Below are 18965 nucleotides of genomic sequence, written 5' to 3'. Positions count from 1 at the left end.
GTCGAACCCGCGGGCCCTCGGAGCCAGGCCGGAGTCGCCCGGGACTGCTCTTCAACCCCACGGGCCCTCAGGCCTGGGCCCGAGTCGCCCGTCTAATCGGGTCGACCCCGCTGGCACGCGGACCCGGGCACGATTCGCCCGGGACAGCTGGTCGACCCCGCAGGCTCTCAGGTCCGGGCCCGAGTCGCCCGTGTCATCTGGTTGACCCCGCCGGCACGCGGACCTGGGCACGATTCACCCGGGACGGCTTGTCGACCCTGCGGGCCCTCGGACCCGGCCCGAGCACCCTGGACAGCAGGTCGACATTGAGGGCCCTCGGACCCGGGCCTTGGTCGCCTGGACAGCTAGTTGAACCCGTGGGGCCTCGGACCTGGCCCGGAGTCTCCAAAGACTGCTTGTCGACCCCGCGGGCCCTTGGGCACGGGTGCGAGTCGCACGGGAGAGCCGGTCGACACCGCGGGCCCTCGGACCCAGGCCCGAATCGCTCCGAACAGCTGGTCATCACGGAGGGCCCTCGGACCCGGGCCCGAGTCACCCGGGAGGCTGGTGAAACTCATGGGCCCTCGGACCCGGCCCGGAGTCACACAGGACCGCTTGTCAACACCGCGGCCCCTCAAACCCGGGCCCGATTGGCCCGGTAAAACTGGTCGACACCGCGGGCCCTCGGACTCAAGCACAGGGGGCCCGGACAGCTGGGACCCCGCAGGCATCGGAGCCGAGCCGGAGTCTGCAGGGACAGTTGGTCGATCCCGAGGGACTTCGGACCCAAGCGCGAGTGTCCCTGGACAGCTGGTTGAACCCGCGGGCCCTTGGGCAAGGGCCCGATTCCCACGGGACAGCCGGTCGACCTCTCAGGGCCTCGGACCCGGGCCCGAGGCCCCGGGACAGCCTGTCGACCTCGCAGGCCCTCGGAACCGGGCCCGAGGCACCTGGGACCGCGGGTCGAGCCCGCAGGCACTTGGAGCCTGGCCGAAGTCGCCCGGGACATCTGGTTGACACCGCGGGGCTTCGGGCATGGGCGCGGGTCACCTGGGAGACCTGGTCGACCCCGCGGGCCCTCGGGCAGGGGCCCGGGTCGCCCGGGACAGCTGGGCGACCGGAGGACCTTGGACCAGGACCCGAGTCGCCCGGGAGGTTTTGTCGACCTTGCGGGCCCTCGGGCCCCGGACCGAGTCGCCCGGGACCGGAGATCGACCCCGCCATCCCTCGAACCGGGCGTGAGAGGCCCGGGACCGCGGGTTGACCCCGGGCGACATCGGGCACGGGCCTGAGATGCCCAGGAAGGCTGGTCGACACCGCGGGCCCTCCGACAAGGACCTGAGCCTCCCGGGACCGCAGGTCGACCACCCGCGCCCTCGGGCACGGGCCCGAGGCCCCAGGGACAGCGGGTCGACTCCTCAGTTCCTCGGACCCGGGTCCGAGTTCCCCGGGACAGCTGGTCAAACCCGCGGGCCCTCAGACACGAGCGCGATTCGCCCGGGAGTGCTGGTCGACCGCGCGGGCCCGGGGGCCTGGGCCCGAGTTAGCCGGGACAGCTGGTCGACCCCGCAGGCCTTCGGCGAAAGGCTGGAATCGCCCGGGACAGCTGGTTGACCCCGCGGGGCCTTGGAGCTGGCCCGGAGGCACCAAAGACTGCTTGTCGACCCCGGGGGCCCTCGGGCACGGGCCCGAGTCGCACGGGAGAGCCGGTCGACCCTGCGGGCCCTCGGACCCAGGCCCAAGTCCCCCGGGACAGCTGGTCGAAACCGCGTGCCCACAGACACGAGCGCCATTCGCCCGGGAGGGATGGAGAACACCGCGGGCCCTCGCTCCTGGGCCCGAGTTACCCGGGACAGCGGGTCGACCCCGCGGGCCTTCGGAGCCAGGCCGGCGTCGCCCAGGACAGCTGGTCGACCCCGCAGGCCCTCAGGCCCGGGCCCGAATCGCCCGTGAAATCTGGTCAACCCCGCTGGCACGCGGACCCGGGCACGATTCGCCCGAGAGAGCTGGCCGATCCCGCGGGCCCTTGGACCCGGGCCCGAGTGCCCTAGACAGCAGGTGGACACCGAGGGCCGTCGGATCCAGTCCTTGGTCACCCGGGACAGCTGGTGGAACCCGTTGGACTTCGGACCTGGCCCAGAGTCGCCCACGACTGTCGACCCTGCGGGCCCTCGGGCATGGTCCGAGTCACCCGGGACAGCTGGAGGACACCGTAGGCCCTCGGGCACGGGCCTGAGACACCCAGGAAGGCTGGTCGAAACCGCGGGCCAACCGGCAGGGTCCCGAGGCTCCCAGGACAGCTGGTCGACCACGCGGGCCCTTGGGAACGGGCCCAAGGACCCCGGGACAGCTGGTCGAACCCGCGGGCCCTCGGAGCCAGGCCGGAGTCGCCCGGGACTGCTCTTCAACCCCACGGGCCCTCAGGCCTGGGCCCGAGTCGCCCGTCTAATCGGGTCGACCCCGCTGGCACGCGGACCCGGGCACGATTCGCCCGGGACAGCTGGTCGACCCCGCAGGCTCTCAGGTCCGGGCCCGAGTCGCCCGTGTCATCTGGTTGACCCCGCCGGCACGCGGACCTGGGCACGATTCACCCGGGACGGCTTGTCGACCCTGCGGGCCCTCGGACCCGGCCCGAGCACCCTGGACAGCAGGTCGACATTGAGGGCCCTCGGACCCGGGCCTTGGTCGCCCTGGACAGCTAGTTGAACCCGTGGGGCCTCGGACCTGGCCCGGAGTCTCCAAAGACTGCTTGTCGACCCCGCGGGCCCTTGGGCACGGGTGCGAGTCGCACGGGAGAGCCGGTCGACACCGCGGGCCCTCGGACCCAGGCCCGAATCGCTCCGAACAGCTGGTCATCACGGAGGGCCCTCGGACCCGGGCCCGAGTCACCCGGGAGGCTGGTGAAACTCATGGGCCCTCGGACCCGGCCCGGAGTCACACAGGACCGCTTGTCAACACCGCGGCCCCTCAAACCCGGGCCCGATTGGCCCGGTAAAACTGGTCGACACCGCGGGCCCTCGGACTCAAGCACAGGGGGCCCGGACAGCTGGGACCCCGCAGGCATCGGAGCCGAGCCGGAGTCTGCAGGGACAGTTGGTCGATCCCGAGGGACTTCGGACCCAAGCGCGAGTGTCCCTGGACAGCTGGTTGAACCCGCGGGCCCTTGGGCAAGGGCCCGATTCCCACGGGACAGCCGGTCGACCTCTCAGGGCCTCGGACCCGGGCCCGAGGCCCCGGGACAGCCTGTCGACCTCGCAGGCCCTCGGAACCGGGCCCGAGGCACCTGGGACCGCGGGTCGAGCCCGCAGGCACTTGGAGCCTGGCCGAAGTCGCCCGGGACATCTGGTTGACACCGCGGGGCTTCGGGCATGGGCGCGGGTCACCTGGGAGACCTGGTCGACCCCGCGGGCCCTCGGGCAGGGGCCCGGGTCGCCCGGGACAGCTGGGCGACCGGAGGACCTTGGACCAGGACCCGAGTCGCCCGGGAGGTTTTGTCGACCTTGCGGGCCCTCGGGCCCCGGACCGAGTCGCCCGGGACCGGAGATCGACCCCGCCATCCCTCGAACCGGGCGTGAGAGGCCCGGGACCGCGGGTTGACCCCGGGCGACATCGGGCACGGGCCTGAGATGCCCAGGAAGGCTGGTCGACACCGCGGGCCCTCCGACAAGGACCTGAGCCTCCCGGGACCGCAGGTCGACCACCCGCGCCCTCGGGCACGGGCCCGAGGCCCCAGGGACAGCGGGTCGACTCCTCAGTTCCTCGGACCCGGGTCCGAGTTCCCCGGGACAGCTGGTCAAACCCGCGGGCCCTCAGACACGAGCGCGATTCGCCCGGGAGTGCTGGTCGACCGCGCGGGCCCGGGGGCCTGGGCCCGAGTTAGCCGGGACAGCTGGTCGACCCCGCAGGCCTTCGGCGAAAGGCTGGAATCGCCCGGGACAGCTGGTTGACCCCGCGGGGCCTTGGAGCTGGCCCGGAGGCACCAAAGACTGCTTGTCGACCCCGGGGGCCCTCGGGCACGGGCCCGAGTCGCACGGGAGAGCCGGTCGACCCTGCGGGCCCTCGGACCCAGGCCCAAGTCCCCCGGGACAGCTGGTCGAAACCGCGTGCCCACAGACACGAGCGCCATTCGCCCGGGAGGGATGGAGAACACCGCGGGCCCTCGCTCCTGGGCCCGAGTTACCCGGGACAGCGGGTCGACCCCGCGGGCCTTCGGAGCCAGGCCGGCGTCGCCCAGGACAGCTGGTCGACCCCGCAGGCCCTCAGGCCCGGGCCCGAATCGCCCGTGAAATCTGGTCAACCCCGCTGGCACGCGGACCCGGGCACGATTCGCCCGAGAGAGCTGGCCGATCCCGCGGGCCCTTGGACCCGGGCCCGAGTGCCCTAGACAGCAGGTGGACACCGAGGGCCGTCGGATCCAGTCCTTGGTCACCCGGGACAGCTGGTGGAACCCGTTGGACTTCGGACCTGGCCCAGAGTCGCCCACGACTGTCGACCCTGCGGGCCCTCGGGCATGGTCCGAGTCACCCGGGACAGCTGGAGGACACCGTAGGCCCTCGGGCACGGGCCTGAGACACCCAGGAAGGCTGGTCGAAACCGCGGGCCAACCGGCAGGGTCCCGAGGCTCCCAGGACAGCTGGTCGACCACGCGGGCCCTTGGGAACGGGCCCAAGGACCCCGGGACAGCTGGTCGAACCCGCGGGCCCTCGGAGCCAGGCCGGAGTCGCCCGGGACTGCTCTTCAACCCCACGGGCCCTCAGGCCTGGGCCCGAGTCGCCCGTCTAATCGGGTCGACCCCGCTGGCACGCGGACCCGGGCACGATTCGCCCGGGACAGCTGGTCGACCCCGCAGGCTCTCAGGTCCGGGCCCGAGTCGCCCGTGTCATCTGGTTGACCCCGCCGGCACGCGGACCTGGGCACGATTCACCCGGGACGGCTTGTCGACCCTGCGGGCCCTCGGACCCGGCCCGAGCACCCTGGACAGCAGGTCGACATTGAGGGCCCTCGGACCCGGGCCTTGGTCGCCCTGGACAGCTAGTTGAACCCGTGGGGCCTCGGACCTGGCCCGGAGTCTCCAAAGACTGCTTGTCGACCCCGCGGGCCCTTGGGCACGGGTGCGAGTCGCACGGGAGAGCCGGTCGACACCGCGGGCCCTCGGACCCAGGCCCGAATCGCTCCGAACAGCTGGTCATCACGGAGGGCCCTCGGACCCGGGCCCGAGTCACCCGGGAGGCTGGTGAAACTCATGGGCCCTCGGACCCGGCCCGGAGTCACACAGGACCGCTTGTCAACACCGCGGCCCCTCAAACCCGGGCCCGATTGGCCCGGTAAAACTGGTCGACACCGCGGGCCCTCGGACTCAAGCACAGGGGGCCCGGACAGCTGGGACCCCGCAGGCATCGGAGCCGAGCCGGAGTCTGCAGGGACAGTTGGTCGATCCCGAGGGACTTCGGACCCAAGCGCGAGTGTCCCTGGACAGCTGGTTGAACCCGCGGGCCCTTGGGCAAGGGCCCGATTCCCACGGGACAGCCGGTCGACCTCTCAGGGCCTCGGACCCGGGCCCGAGGCCCCGGGACAGCCTGTCGACCTCGCAGGCCCTCGGAACCGGGCCCGAGGCACCTGGGACCGCGGGTCGAGCCCGCAGGCACTTGGAGCCTGGCCGAAGTCGCCCGGGACATCTGGTTGACACCGCGGGGCTTCGGGCATGGGCGCGGGTCACCTGGGAGACCTGGTCGACCCCGCGGGCCCTCGGGCAGGGGCCCGGGTCGCCCGGGACAGCTGGGCGACCGGAGGACCTTGGACCAGGACCCGAGTCGCCCGGGAGGTTTTGTCGACCTTGCGGGCCCTCGGGCCCCGGACCGAGTCGCCCGGGACCGGAGATCGACCCCGCCATCCCTCGAACCGGGCGTGAGAGGCCCGGGACCGCGGGTTGACCCCGGGCGACATCGGGCACGGGCCTGAGATGCCCAGGAAGGCTGGTCGACACCGCGGGCCCTCCGACAAGGACCTGAGCCTCCCGGGACCGCAGGTCGACCACCCGCGCCCTCGGGCACGGGCCCGAGGCCCCAGGGACAGCGGGTCGACTCCTCAGTTCCTCGGACCCGGGTCCGAGTTCCCCGGGACAGCTGGTCAAACCCGCGGGCCCTCAGACACGAGCGCGATTCGCCCGGGAGTGCTGGTCGACCGCGCGGGCCCGGGGCCTGGGCCCGAGTTAGCCGGGACAGCTGGTCGACCCCGCAGGCCTTCGGCGAAAGGCTGGAATCGCCCGGACAGCTGGTTGACCCCGCGGGGCCTTGGAGCTGGCCCGGAGGCACCAAAGACTGCTTGTCGACCCCGGGGGCCCTCGGGCACGGGCCCGAGTCGCACGGGAGAGCCGGTCGACCCTGCGGGCCCTCGGACCCAGGCCCAAGTCCCCCGGGACAGCTGGTCGAAACCGCGTGCCCACAGACACGAGCGCCATTCGCCCGGGAGGGATGGAGAACACCGCGGGCCCTCGCTCCTGGGCCCGAGTTACCCGGGACAGCGGGTCGACCCCGCGGGCCTTCGGAGCCAGGCCGGCGTCGCCCAGGACAGCTGGTCGACCCCGCAGGCCCTCAGGCCCGGGCCCGAATCGCCCGTGAAATCTGGTCAACCCCGCTGGCACGCGGACCCGGGCACGATTCGCCCGAGAGAGCTGGCCGATCCCGCGGGCCCTTGGACCCGGGCCCGAGTGCCCTAGACAGCAGGTGGACACCGAGGGCCGTCGGATCCAGTCCTTGGTCACCCGGGACAGCTGGTGGAACCCGTTGGACTTCGGACCTGGCCCAGAGTCGCCCACGACTGTCGACCCTGCGGGCCCTCGGGCATGGTCCGAGTCACCCGGGACAGCTGGAGGACACCGTAGGCCCTCGGGCACGGGCCTGAGACACCCAGGAAGGCTGGTCGAAACCGCGGGCCAACCGGCAGGGTCCCGAGGCTCCCAGGACAGCTGGTCGACCACGCGGGCCCTTGGGAACGGGCCCAAGGACCCCGGGACAGCTGGTCGAACCCGCGGGCCCTCGGAGCCAGGCCGGAGTCGCCCGGGACTGCTCTTCAACCCCACGGGCCCTCAGGCCTGGGCCCGAGTCGCCCGTCTAATCGGGTCGACCCCGCTGGCACGCGGACCCGGGCACGATTCGCCCGGGACAGCTGGTCGACCCCGCAGGCTCTCAGGTCCGGGCCCGAGTCGCCCGTGTCATCTGGTTGACCCCGCCGGCACGCGGACCTGGGCACGATTCACCCGGGACGGCTTGTCGACCCTGCGGGCCCTCGGACCCGGCCCGAGCACCCTGGACAGCAGGTCGACATTGAGGGCCCTCGGACCCGGGCCTTGGTCGCCCTGGACAGCTAGTTGAACCCGTGGGGCCTCGGACCTGGCCCGGAGTCTCCAAAGACTGCTTGTCGACCCCGCGGGCCCTTGGGCACGGGTGCGAGTCGCACGGGAGAGCCGGTCGACACCGCGGGCCCTCGGACCCAGGCCCGAATCGCTCCGAACAGCTGGTCATCACGGAGGGCCCTCGGACCCGGGCCCGAGTCACCCGGGAGGCTGGTGAAACTCATGGGCCCTCGGACCCGGCCCGGAGTCACACAGGACCGCTTGTCAACACCGCGGCCCCTCAAACCCGGGCCCGATTGGCCCGGTAAAACTGGTCGACACCGCGGGCCCTCGGACTCAAGCACAGGGGGCCCGGACAGCTGGGACCCCGCAGGCATCGGAGCCGAGCCGGAGTCTGCAGGGACAGTTGGTCGATCCCGAGGGACTTCGGACCCAAGCGCGAGTGTCCCTGGACAGCTGGTTGAACCCGCGGGCCCTTGGGCAAGGGCCCGATTCCCACGGGACAGCCGGTCGACCTCTCAGGGCCTCGGACCCGGGCCCGAGGCCCCGGGACAGCCTGTCGACCTCGCAGGCCCTCGGAACCGGGCCCGAGGCACCTGGGACCGCGGGTCGAGCCCGCAGGCACTTGGAGCCTGGCCGAAGTCGCCCGGGACATCTGGTTGACACCGCGGGGCTTCGGGCATGGGCGCGGGTCACCTGGGAGACCTGGTCGACCCCGCGGGCCCTCGGGCAGGGGCCCGGGTCGCCCGGGACAGCTGGGCGACCGGAGGACCTTGGACCAGGACCCGAGTCGCCCGGGAGGTTTTGTCGACCTTGCGGGCCCTCGGGCCCCGGACCGAGTCGCCCGGGACCGGAGATCGACCCCGCCATCCCTCGAACCGGGCGTGAGAGGCCCGGGACCGCGGGTTGACCCCGGGCGACATCGGGCACGGGCCTGAGATGCCCAGGAAGGCTGGTCGACACCGCGGGCCCTCCGACAAGGACCTGAGCCTCCCGGGACCGCAGGTCGACCACCCGCGCCCTCGGGCACGGGCCCGAGGCCCCAGGGACAGCGGGTCGACTCCTCAGTTCCTCGGACCCGGGTCCGAGTTCCCCGGGACAGCTGGTCAAACCCGCGGGCCCTCAGACACGAGCGCGATTCGCCCGGGAGTGCTGGTCGACCGCGCGGGCCCGGGGGCCTGGGCCCGAGTTAGCCGGGACAGCTGGTCGACCCCGCAGGCCTTCGGCGAAAGGCTGGAATCGCCCGGGACAGCTGGTTGACCCCGCGGGGCCTTGGAGCTGGCCCGGAGGCACCAAAGACTGCTTGTCGACCCCGGGGGCCCTCGGGCACGGGCCCGAGTCGCACGGGAGAGCCGGTCGACCCTGCGGGCCCTCGGACCCAGGCCCAAGTCCCCCGGGACAGCTGGTCGAAACCGCGTGCCCACAGACACGAGCGCCATTCGCCCGGGAGGGATGGAGAACACCGCGGGCCCTCGCTCCTGGGCCCGAGTTACCCGGGACAGCGGGTCGACCCCGCGGGCCTTCGGAGCCAGGCCGGCGTCGCCCAGGACAGCTGGTCGACCCCGCAGGCCCTCAGGCCCGGGCCCGAATCGCCCGTGAAATCTGGTCAACCCCGCTGGCACGCGGACCCGGGCACGATTCGCCCGAGAGAGCTGGCCGATCCCGCGGGCCCTTGGACCCGGGCCCGAGTGCCCTAGACAGCAGGTGGACACCGAGGGCCGTCGGATCCAGTCCTTGGTCACCCGGGACAGCTGGTGGAACCCGTTGGACTTCGGACCTGGCCCAGAGTCGCCCACGACTGTCGACCCTGCGGGCCCTCGGGCATGGTCCGAGTCACCCGGGACAGCTGGAGGACACCGTAGGCCCTCGGGCACGGGCCTGAGACACCCAGGAAGGCTGGTCGAAACCGCGGGCCAACCGGCAGGGTCCCGAGGCTCCCAGGACAGCTGGTCGACCACGCGGGCCCTTGGGAACGGGCCCAAGGACCCCGGGACAGCTGGTCGAACCCGCGGGCCCTCGGAGCCAGGCCGGAGTCGCCCGGGACTGCTCTTCAACCCCACGGGCCCTCAGGCCTGGGCCCGAGTCGCCCGTCTAATCGGGTCGACCCCGCTGGCACGCGGACCCGGGCACGATTCGCCCGGGACAGCTGGTCGACCCCGCAGGCTCTCAGGTCCGGGCCCGAGTCGCCCGTGTCATCTGGTTGACCCCGCCGGCACGCGGACCTGGGCACGATTCACCCGGGACGGCTTGTCGACCCTGCGGGCCCTCGGACCCGGCCCGAGCACCCTGGACAGCAGGTCGACATTGAGGGCCCTCGGACCCGGGCCTTGGTCGCTCTGGACAGCTAGTTGAACCCGTGGGGCCTCGGACCTGGCCCGGAGTCTCCAAAGACTGCTTGTCGACCCCGCGGGCCCTTGGGCACGGGTGCGAGTCGCACGGGAGAGCCGGTCGACACCGCGGGCCCTCGGACCCAGGCCCGAATCGCTCCGAACAGCTGGTCATCACGGAGGGCCCTCGGACCCGGGCCCGAGTCACCCGGGAGGCTGGTGAAACTCATGGGCCCTCGGACCCGGCCCGGAGTCACACAGGACCGCTTGTCAACACCGCGGCCCCTCAAACCCGGGCCCGATTGGCCCGGTAAAACTGGTCGACACCGCGGGCCCTCGGACTCAAGCACAGGGGGCCCGGACAGCTGGGACCCCGCAGGCATCGGAGCCGAGCCGGAGTCTGCAGGGACAGTTGGTCGATCCCGAGGGACTTCGGACCCAAGCGCGAGTGTCCCTGGACAGCTGGTTGAACCCGCGGGCCCTTGGGCAAGGGCCCGATTCCCACGGGACAGCCGGTCGACCTCTCAGGGCCTCGGACCCGGGCCCGAGGCCCCGGGACAGCCTGTCGACCTCGCAGGCCCTCGGAACCGGGCCCGAGGCACCTGGGACCGCGGGTCGAGCCCGCAGGCACTTGGAGCCTGGCCGAAGTCGCCCGGGACATCTGGTTGACACCGCGGGGCTTCGGGCATGGGCGCGGGTCACCTGGGAGACCTGGTCGACCCCGCGGGCCCTCGGGCAGGGGCCCGGGTCGCCCGGGACAGCTGGGCGACCGGAGGACCTTGGACCAGGACCCGAGTCGCCCGGGAGGTTTTGTCGACCTTGCGGGCCCTCGGGCCCCGGACCGAGTCGCCCGGGACCGGAGATCGACCCCGCCATCCCTCGAACCGGGCGTGAGAGGCCCGGGACCGCGGGTTGACCCCGGGCGACATCGGGCACGGGCCTGAGATGCCCAGGAAGGCTGGTCGACACCGCGGGCCCTCCGACAAGGACCTGAGCCTCCCGGGACCGCAGGTCGACCACCCGCGCCCTCGGGCACGGGCCCGAGGCCCCAGGGACAGCGGGTCGACTCCTCAGTTCCTCGGACCCGGGTCCGAGTTCCCCGGGACAGCTGGTCAAACCCGCGGGCCCTCAGACACGAGCGCGATTCGCCCGGGAGTGCTGGTCGACCGCGCGGGCCCGGGGGCCTGGGCCCGAGTTAGCCGGGACAGCTGGTCGACCCCGCAGGCCTTCGGCGAAAGGCTGGAATCGCCCGGGACAGCTGGTTGACCCCGCGGGGCCTTGGAGCTGGCCCGGAGGCACCAAAGACTGCTTGTCGACCCCGGGGGCCCTCGGGCACGGGCCCGAGTCGCACGGGAGAGCCGGTCGACCCTGCGGGCCCTCGGACCCAGGCCCAAGTCCCCCGGGACAGCTGGTCGAAACCGCGTGCCCACAGACACGAGCGCCATTCGCCCGGGAGGGATGGAGAACACCGCGGGCCCTCGCTCCTGGGCCCGAGTTACCCGGGACAGCGGGTCGACCCCGCGGGCCTTCGGAGCCAGGCCGGCGTCGCCCAGGACAGCTGGTCGACCCCGCAGGCCCTCAGGCCCGGGCCCGAATCGCCCGTGAAATCTGGTCAACCCCGCTGGCACGCGGACCCGGGCACGATTCGCCCGAGAGAGCTGGCCGATCCCGCGGGCCCTTGGACCCGGGCCCGAGTGCCCTAGACAGCAGGTGGACACCGAGGGCCGTCGGATCCAGTCCTTGGTCACCCGGGACAGCTGGTGGAACCCGTTGGACTTCGGACCTGGCCCAGAGTCGCCCACGACTGTCGACCCTGCGGGCCCTCGGGCATGGTCCGAGTCACCCGGGACAGCTGGAGGACACCGTAGGCCCTCGGGCACGGGCCTGAGACACCCAGGAAGGCTGGTCGAAACCGCGGGCCAACCGGCAGGGTCCCGAGGCTCCCAGGACAGCTGGTCGACCACGCGGGCCCTTGGGAACGGGCCCAAGGACCCCGGGACAGCTGGTCGAACCCGCGGGCCCTCGGAGCCAGGCCGGAGTCGCCCGGGACTGCTCTTCAACCCCACGGGCCCTCAGGCCTGGGCCCGAGTCGCCCGTCTAATCGGGTCGACCCCGCTGGCACGCGGACCCGGGCACGATTCGCCCGGGACAGCTGGTCGACCCCGCAGGCTCTCAGGTCCGGGCCCGAGTCGCCCGTGTCATCTGGTTGACCCCGCCGGCACGCGGACCTGGGCACGATTCACCCGGGACGGCTTGTCGACCCTGCGGGCCCTCGGACCCGGCCCGAGCACCCTGGACAGCAGGTCGACATTGAGGGCCCTCGGACCCGGGCCTTGGTCGCTCTGGACAGCTAGTTGAACCCGTGGGGCCTCGGACCTGGCCCGGAGTCTCCAAAGACTGCTTGTCGACCCCGCGGGCCCTTGGGCACGGGTGCGAGTCGCACGGGAGAGCCGGTCGACACCGCGGGCCCTCGGACCCAGGCCCGAATCGCTCCGAACAGCTGGTCATCACGGAGGGCCCTCGGACCCGGGCCCGAGTCACCCGGGAGGCTGGTGAAACTCATGGGCCCTCGGACCCGGCCCGGAGTCACACAGGACCGCTTGTCAACACCGCGGCCCCTCAAACCCGGGCCCGATTGGCCCGGTAAAACTGGTCGACACCGCGGGCCCTCGGACTCAAGCACAGGGGGCCCGGACAGCTGGGACCCCGCAGGCATCGGAGCCGAGCCGGAGTCTGCAGGGACAGTTGGTCGATCCCGAGGGACTTCGGACCCAAGCGCGAGTGTCCCTGGACAGCTGGTTGAACCCGCGGGCCCTTGGGCAAGGGCCCGATTCCCACGGGACAGCCGGTCGACCTCTCAGGGCCTCGGACCCGGGCCCGAGGCCCCGGGACAGCCTGTCGACCTCGCAGGCCCTCGGAACCGGGCCCGAGGCACCTGGGACCGCGGGTCGAGCCCGCAGGCACTTGGAGCCTGGCCGAAGTCGCCCGGGACATCTGGTTGACACCGCGGGGCTTCGGGCATGGGCGCGGGTCACCTGGGAGACCTGGTCGACCCCGCGGGCCCTCGGGCAGGGGCCCGGGTCGCCCGGGACAGCTGGGCGACCGGAGGACCTTGGACCAGGACCCGAGTCGCCCGGGAGGTTTTGTCGACCTTGCGGGCCCTCGGGCCCCGGACCGAGTCGCCCGGGACCGGAGATCGACCCCGCCATCCCTCGAACCGGGCGTGAGAGGCCCGGGACCGCGGGTTGACCCCGGGCGACATCGGGCACGGGCCTGAGATGCCCAGGAAGGCTGGTCGACACCGCGGGCCCTCCGACAAGGACCTGAGCCTCCCGGGACCGCAGGTCGACCACCCGCGCCCTCGGGCACGGGCCCGAGGCCCCAGGGACAGCGGGTCGACTCCTCAGTTCCTCGGACCCGGGTCCGAGTTCCCCGGGACAGCTGGTCAAACCCGCGGGCCCTCAGACACGAGCGCGATTCGCCCGGGAGTGCTGGTCGACCGCGCGGGCCCGGGGGCCTGGGCCCGAGTTAGCCGGGACAGCTGGTCGACCCCGCAGGCCTTCGGCGAAAGGCTGGAATCGCCCGGGACAGCTGGTTGACCCCGCGGGGCCTTGGAGCTGGCCCGGAGGCACCAAAGACTGCTTGTCGACCCCGGGGGCCCTCGGGCACGGGCCCGAGTCGCACGGGAGAGCCGGTCGACCCTGCGGGCCCTCGGACCCAGGCCCAAGTCCCCCGGGACAGCTGGTCGAAACCGCGTGCCCACAGACACGAGCGCCATTCGCCCGGGAGGGATGGAGAACACCGCGGGCCCTCGCTCCTGGGCCCGAGTTACCCGGGACAGCGGGTCGACCCCGCGGGCCTTCGGAGCCAGGCCGGCGTCGCCCAGGACAGCTGGTCGACCCCGCAGGCCCTCAGGCCCGGGCCCGAATCGCCCGTGAAATCTGGTCAACCCCGCTGGCACGCGGACCCGGGCACGATTCGCCCGAGAGAGCTGGCCGATCCCGCGGGCCCTTGGACCCGGGCCCGAGTGCCCTAGACAGCAGGTGGACACCGAGGGCCGTCGGATCCAGTCCTTGGTCACCCGGGACAGCTGGTGGAACCCGTTGGACTTCGGACCTGGCCCAGAGTCGCCCACGACTGTCGACCCTGCGGGCCCTCGGGCATGGTCCGAGTCACCCGGGACAGCTGGAGGACACCGTAGGCCCTCGGGCACGGGCCTGAGACACCCAGGAAGGCTGGTCGAAACCGCGGGCCAACCGGCAGGGTCCCGAGGCTCCCAGGACAGCTGGTCGACCACGCGGGCCCTTGGGAACGGGCCCAAGGACCCCGGGACAGCTGGTCGAACCCGCGGGCCCTCGGAGCCAGGCCGGAGTCGCCCGGGACTGCTCTTCAACCCCACGGGCCCTCAGGCCTGGGCCCGAGTCGCCCGTCTAATCGGGTCGACCCCGCTGGCACGCGGACCCGGGCACGATTCGCCCGGGACAGCTGGTCGACCCCGCAGGCTCTCAGGTCCGGGCCCGAGTCGCCCGTGTCATCTGGTTGACCCCGCCGGCACGCGGACCTGGGCACGATTCACCCGGGACGGCTTGTCGACCCTGCGGGCCCTCGGACCCGGCCCGAGCACCCTGGACAGCAGGTCGACATTGAGGGCCCTCGGACCCGGGCCTTGGTCGCTCTGGACAGCTAGTTGAACCCGTGGGGCCTCGGACCTGGCCCGGAGTCTCCAAAGACTGCTTGTCGACCCCGCGGGCCCTTGGGCACGGGTGCGAGTCGCACGGGAGAGCCGGTCGACACCGCGGGCCCTCGGACCCAGGCCCGAATCGCTCCGAACAGCTGGTCATCACGGAGGGCCCTCGGACCCGGGCCCGAGTCACCCGGGAGGCTGGTGAAACTCATGGGCCCTCGGACCCGGCCCGGAGTCACACAGGACCGCTTGTCAACACCGCGGCCCCTCAAACCCGGGCCCGATTGGCCCGGTAAAACTGGTCGACACCGCGGGCCCTCGGACTCAAGCACAGGGGGCCCGGACAGCTGGGACCCCGCAGGCATCGGAGCCGAGCCGGAGTCTGCAGGGACAGTTGGTCGATCCCGAGGGACTTCGGACCCAAGCGCGAGTGTCCCTGGACAGCTGGTTGAACCCGCGGGCCCTTGGGCAAGGGCCCGATTCCCACGGGACAGCCGGTCGACCTCTCAGGGCCTCGGACCCGGGCCCGAGGCCCCGGGACAGCCTGTCGACCTCGCAGGCCCTCGGAACCGGGCCCGAGGCACCTGGGACCGCGGGTCGAGCCCGCAGGCACTTGGAGCCTGGCCGAAGTCGCCCGGGACATCTGGTTGACACCGCGGGGCTTCGGGCATGGGCGCGGGTCACCTGGGAGACCTGGTCGACCCCGCGGGCCCTCGGGCAGGGGCCCGGGTCGCCCGGGACAGCTGGGCGACCGGAGGACCTTGGACCAGGACCCGAGTCGCCCGGGAGGTTTTGTCGACCTTGCGGGCCCTCGGGCCCCGGACCGAGTCGCCGGGACCGGAGATCGACCCCGCCATCCCTCGAACCGGGCGTGAGAGGCCCGGGACCGCGGGTTGACCCCGGGCGACATCGGGCACGGGCCTGAGATGCCCAGGAAGGCTGGTCGACACCGCGGGCCCTCCGACAAGGACCTGAGCCTCCCGGGACCGCAGGTCGACCACCCGCGCCCTCGGGCACGGGCCCGAGGCCCCAGGGACAGCGGGTCGACTCCTCAGTTCCTCGGACCCGGGTCCGAGTTCCCCGGGACAGCTGGTCAAACCCGCGGGCCCTCAGACACGAGCGCGATTCGCCCGGGAGTGCTGGTCGACCGCGCGGGCCCGGGGGCCTGGGCCCGAGTTAGCCGGGACAGCTGGTCGACCCCGCAGGCCTTCGGAGCCAGGCCGGCGTCGCCCAGGACAGCTGGTCGACCCCGCAGGCCCTCAGGCCCGGGCCCGAATCGCCCGTGAAATCTGGTCAACCCCGCTGGCACGCGGACCCTGGCACGATTCGCCCGAGAGAGCTGGCCGATCCCGCGGGCCCTTGGACCCGGGCCCGAGTGCCCTAGACAGCAGGTGGACACCGAGGGCCGTCGGATCCAGTCCTTGGTCACCCGGGACAGCTGGTGGAACCCGTTGGACTTCGGACCTGGCCCAGAGTCGCCCACGACTGTCGACCCTGCGGGCCCTCGGGCATGGTCCGAGTCCCCGGGACAGCTGGAGGACACCGTAGGCCCTCGGGCACGGGCCTGAGACACCCAGGAAGGCTGGTCGAAACCGCGGGCCAACCGGCAGGGTCCCGAGGCTCCCAGGACAGCTGGTCGACCACGCGGGCCCTTGGGAACGGGCCCAAGGACCCCGGGACAGCTGGTCGAACCCGCGGGCCCTCGGAGCCAGGCCGGAGTCGCCCGGGACTGCTCTTCAACCCCACGGGCCCTCAGGCCTGGGCCCGAGTCGCCCGTCTAATCGGGTCGACCCCGCTGGCACGCGGACCCGGGCACGATTCGCCCGGGACAGCTGGTCGACCCCGCAGGCTCTCAGGTCCGGGCCCGAGTCGCCCGTGTCATCTGGTTGACCCCGCCGGCACGCGGACCTGGGCACGATTCACCCGGGACGGCTTGTCGACCCTGCGGGCCCTCGGACCCGGCCCGAGCACCCTGGACAGCAGGTCGACATTGAGGGCCCTCGGACCCGGGCCTTGGTCGCTCTGGACAGCTAGTTGAACCCGTGGGGCCTCGGACCTGGCCCGGAGTCTCCAAAGACTGCTTGTCGACCCCGCGGGCCCTTGGGCACGGGTGCGAGTCGCACGGGAGAGCCGGTCGACACCGCGGGCCCTCGGACCCAGGCCCGAATCGCTCCGAACAGCTGGTCATCACGGAGGGCCCTCGGACCCGGGCCCGAGTACCCGGGAGGCTGGTGAAACTCATGGGCCCTCGGACCCGGCCCGGAGTCACACAGGACCGCTTGTCAACACCGCGGCCCCTCAAACCCGGGCCCGATTGGCCCGGTAAAACTGGTCGACACCGCGGGCCCTCGGACTCAAGCACAGGGGGCCCGGACAGCTGGGACCCCGCAGGCATCGGAGCCGAGCCGGAGTCTGCAGGGACAGTTGGTCGATCCCGAGGGACTTCGGACCCAAGCGCGAGTGTCCCTGGACAGCTGGTTGAACCCGCGGGCCCTTGGGCAAGGGCCCGATTCCCACGGGACAGCCGGTCGACCTCTCAGGGCCTCGGACCCGGGCCCGAGGCCCCGGGACAGCCTGTCGACCTCGCAGGCCCTCGGAACCGGGCCCGAGGCACCTGGGACCGCGGGTCGAGCCCGCAGGCACTTGGAGCCTGGCCGAAGTCGCCCGGGACATCTGGTTGACACCGCGGGGCTTCGGGCATGGGCGCGGGTCACCTGGGAGACCTGGTCGACCCCGCGGGCCCTCGGGCAGGGGCCCGGGTCGCCCGGGACAGCTGGGCGACCGGAGGACCTTGGACCAGGACCCGAGTCGCCCGGGAGGTTTTGTCGACCTTGCGGGCCCTCGGGCCCCGGACCGAGTCGCCCGGGACCGGAGATCGACCCCGCCATCCCTCGAACCGGGCGTGAGAGGCCCGGGACCGCGGGTTGACCCCGGGCGACATCGGGCACGGGCCTGAGATGCCCAGGAAGGCTGGTCGACACCGCGGGCCCTCCGACAAGGACCTGAGCCTCCCGGGACCGCAGGTCGACCACCCGCGCCCTCGGGCACGGGCCCGAGGCCCCAGGGACAGCGGGTCGACTCCTCAGTTCCTCGGACCCGGGTCCGAGTTCCCCGGGACAGCTGGTCAAACCCGCGGGCCCTCAGACACGAGCGCGATTCGCCCGGGAGTGCTGGTCGACCGCGCGGGCCCGGGGGCCTGGGCCCGAGTTAGCCGGGACAGCTGGTCGACCCCGCAGGCCTTCGGAGCCAGGCCGGCGTCGCCCAGGACAGCTGGTCGACCCCGCAGGCCCTCAGGCCCGGGCCCGAATCGCCCGTGAAATCTGGTCAACCCCGCTGGCACGCGGACCCTGGCACGATTCGCCCGAGAGAGCTGGCCGATCCCGCGGGCCCTTGGACCCGGGCCCGAGTGCCCTAGACAGCAGGTGGACACCGAGGGCCGTCGGATCCAGTCCTTGGTCACCCGGGACAGCTGGTGGAACCCGTTGGACTTCGGACCTGGCCCAGAGTCGCCCACGACTGTCGACCCTGCGGGCCCTCGGGCATGGTCCGAGTCCCCCGGGACAGCTGGAGGACACCGTAGGCCCTCGGGCACGGGCCTGAGACACCCAGGAAGGCTGGTCGAAACCGCGGGCCAACCGGCAGGGTCCCGAGGCTCCCAGGACAGCTGGTCGACCACGCGGGCCCTTGGGAACGGGCCCAAGGACCCCGGGACAGCTGGTCGAACCCGCGGGCCCTCGGAGCCAGGCCGGAGTCGCCCGGGACTGCTCTTCAACCCCACGGGCCCTCAGGCCTGGGCCCGAGTCGCCCGTCTAATCGGGTCGACCCCGCTGGCACGCGGACCCGGGCACGATTCGCCCGGGACAGCTGGTCGACCCCGCAGGCTCTCAGGTCCGGGCCCGAGTCGCCCGTGTCATCTGGTTGACCCCGCCGGCACGCGGACCTGGGCACGATTCACCCGGGACGGCTTGTCGACCCTGCGGGCCCTCGGACCCGGCCCGAGCACCCTGGACAGCAGGTCGACATTGAGGGCCCTCGGACCCGGGCCTTGGTCGCTCTGGACAGCTAGTTGAACCCGTGGGGCCTCGGACCTGGCCCGGAGTCTCCAAAGACTGCTTGTCGACCCCGCGGGCCCTTGGGCACGGGTGCGAGTCGCACGGGAGAGCCGGTCGACACCGCGGGCCCTCGGACCCAGGCCCGAATCGCTCCGAACAGCTGGTCATCACGGAGGGCCCTCGGACCCGGGCCCGAGTCACCCGGGAGGCTGGTGAAACTCATGGGCCCTCGGACCCGGCCCGGAGTCACACAGGACCGCTTGTCAACACCGCGGCCCCTCAAACCCGGGCCCGATTGGCCCGGTAAAACTGGTCGACACCGCGGGCCCTCGGACTCAAGCACAGGGGGCCCGGACAGCTGGGACCCCGCAGGCATCGGAGCCGAGCCGGAGTCTGCAGGGACAGTTGGTCGATCCCGAGGGACTTCGGACCCAAGCGCGAGTGTCCCTGGACAGCTGGTTGAACCCGCGGGCCCTTGGGCAAGGGCCCGATTCCCACGGGACAGCCGGTCGACCTCTCAGGGCCTCGGACCCGGGCCCGAGGCCCCGGGACAGCCTGTCGACCTCGCAGGC

The 18965-nt window shown here is 72.8% G+C and overlaps 2 protein-coding genes across 2 annotated transcripts; both read right to left on the bottom strand.

Moving 5' to 3' along the window:
* Positions 1–613: 613 nt before the first annotated feature.
* On the bottom strand, positions 614–9832 carry LOC110258376 (collagen alpha-2(I) chain-like). The gene is made up of 13 exons (XM_021081668.1): positions 9568–9832; positions 8755–9137; positions 7927–8026; positions 7368–7724; positions 6422–6804; positions 5596–5695; positions 5037–5393; positions 4091–4473; positions 3263–3362; positions 2704–3060; positions 1758–2140; positions 916–1029; positions 614–727 (listed from the first exon to the last, which is right to left on the bottom strand). Exons 1-13 carry the CDS (start codon positions 9830–9832, stop codon positions 614–616), a joined length of 3396 nt encoding a protein of 1131 aa, XP_020937327.1.
* Positions 9833–14609: 4777 nt separating this feature from the next.
* On the bottom strand, positions 14610–18561 carry LOC110258375 (collagen alpha-1(I) chain-like). Its single transcript, XM_021081667.1, has 10 exons — positions 18297–18561; positions 17513–17866; positions 17124–17293; positions 16956–17055; positions 16348–16753; positions 16144–16249; positions 15490–15905; positions 15094–15262; positions 14912–15025; positions 14610–14723 (listed from the first exon to the last, which is right to left on the bottom strand). The coding sequence occupies exons 1-10, from the start codon at positions 18559–18561 to the stop codon at positions 14610–14612; spliced, it is 2214 nt and encodes a 737-aa protein (XP_020937326.1).
* Between the last annotated feature and the right edge of the window lie 404 nt (positions 18562–18965).

This window comes from Sus scrofa, unplaced genomic scaffold (genome assembly GCF_000003025.6).
Source record: "Sus scrofa isolate TJ Tabasco breed Duroc unplaced genomic scaffold, Sscrofa11.1 Contig1928, whole genome shotgun sequence".
NCBI lineage: Eukaryota > Metazoa > Chordata > Mammalia > Artiodactyla > Suidae > Sus > Sus scrofa.
Note: the sequence above shows the minus strand (reverse complement) of the source record. Positions and strands in the feature narration are given on the sequence as shown.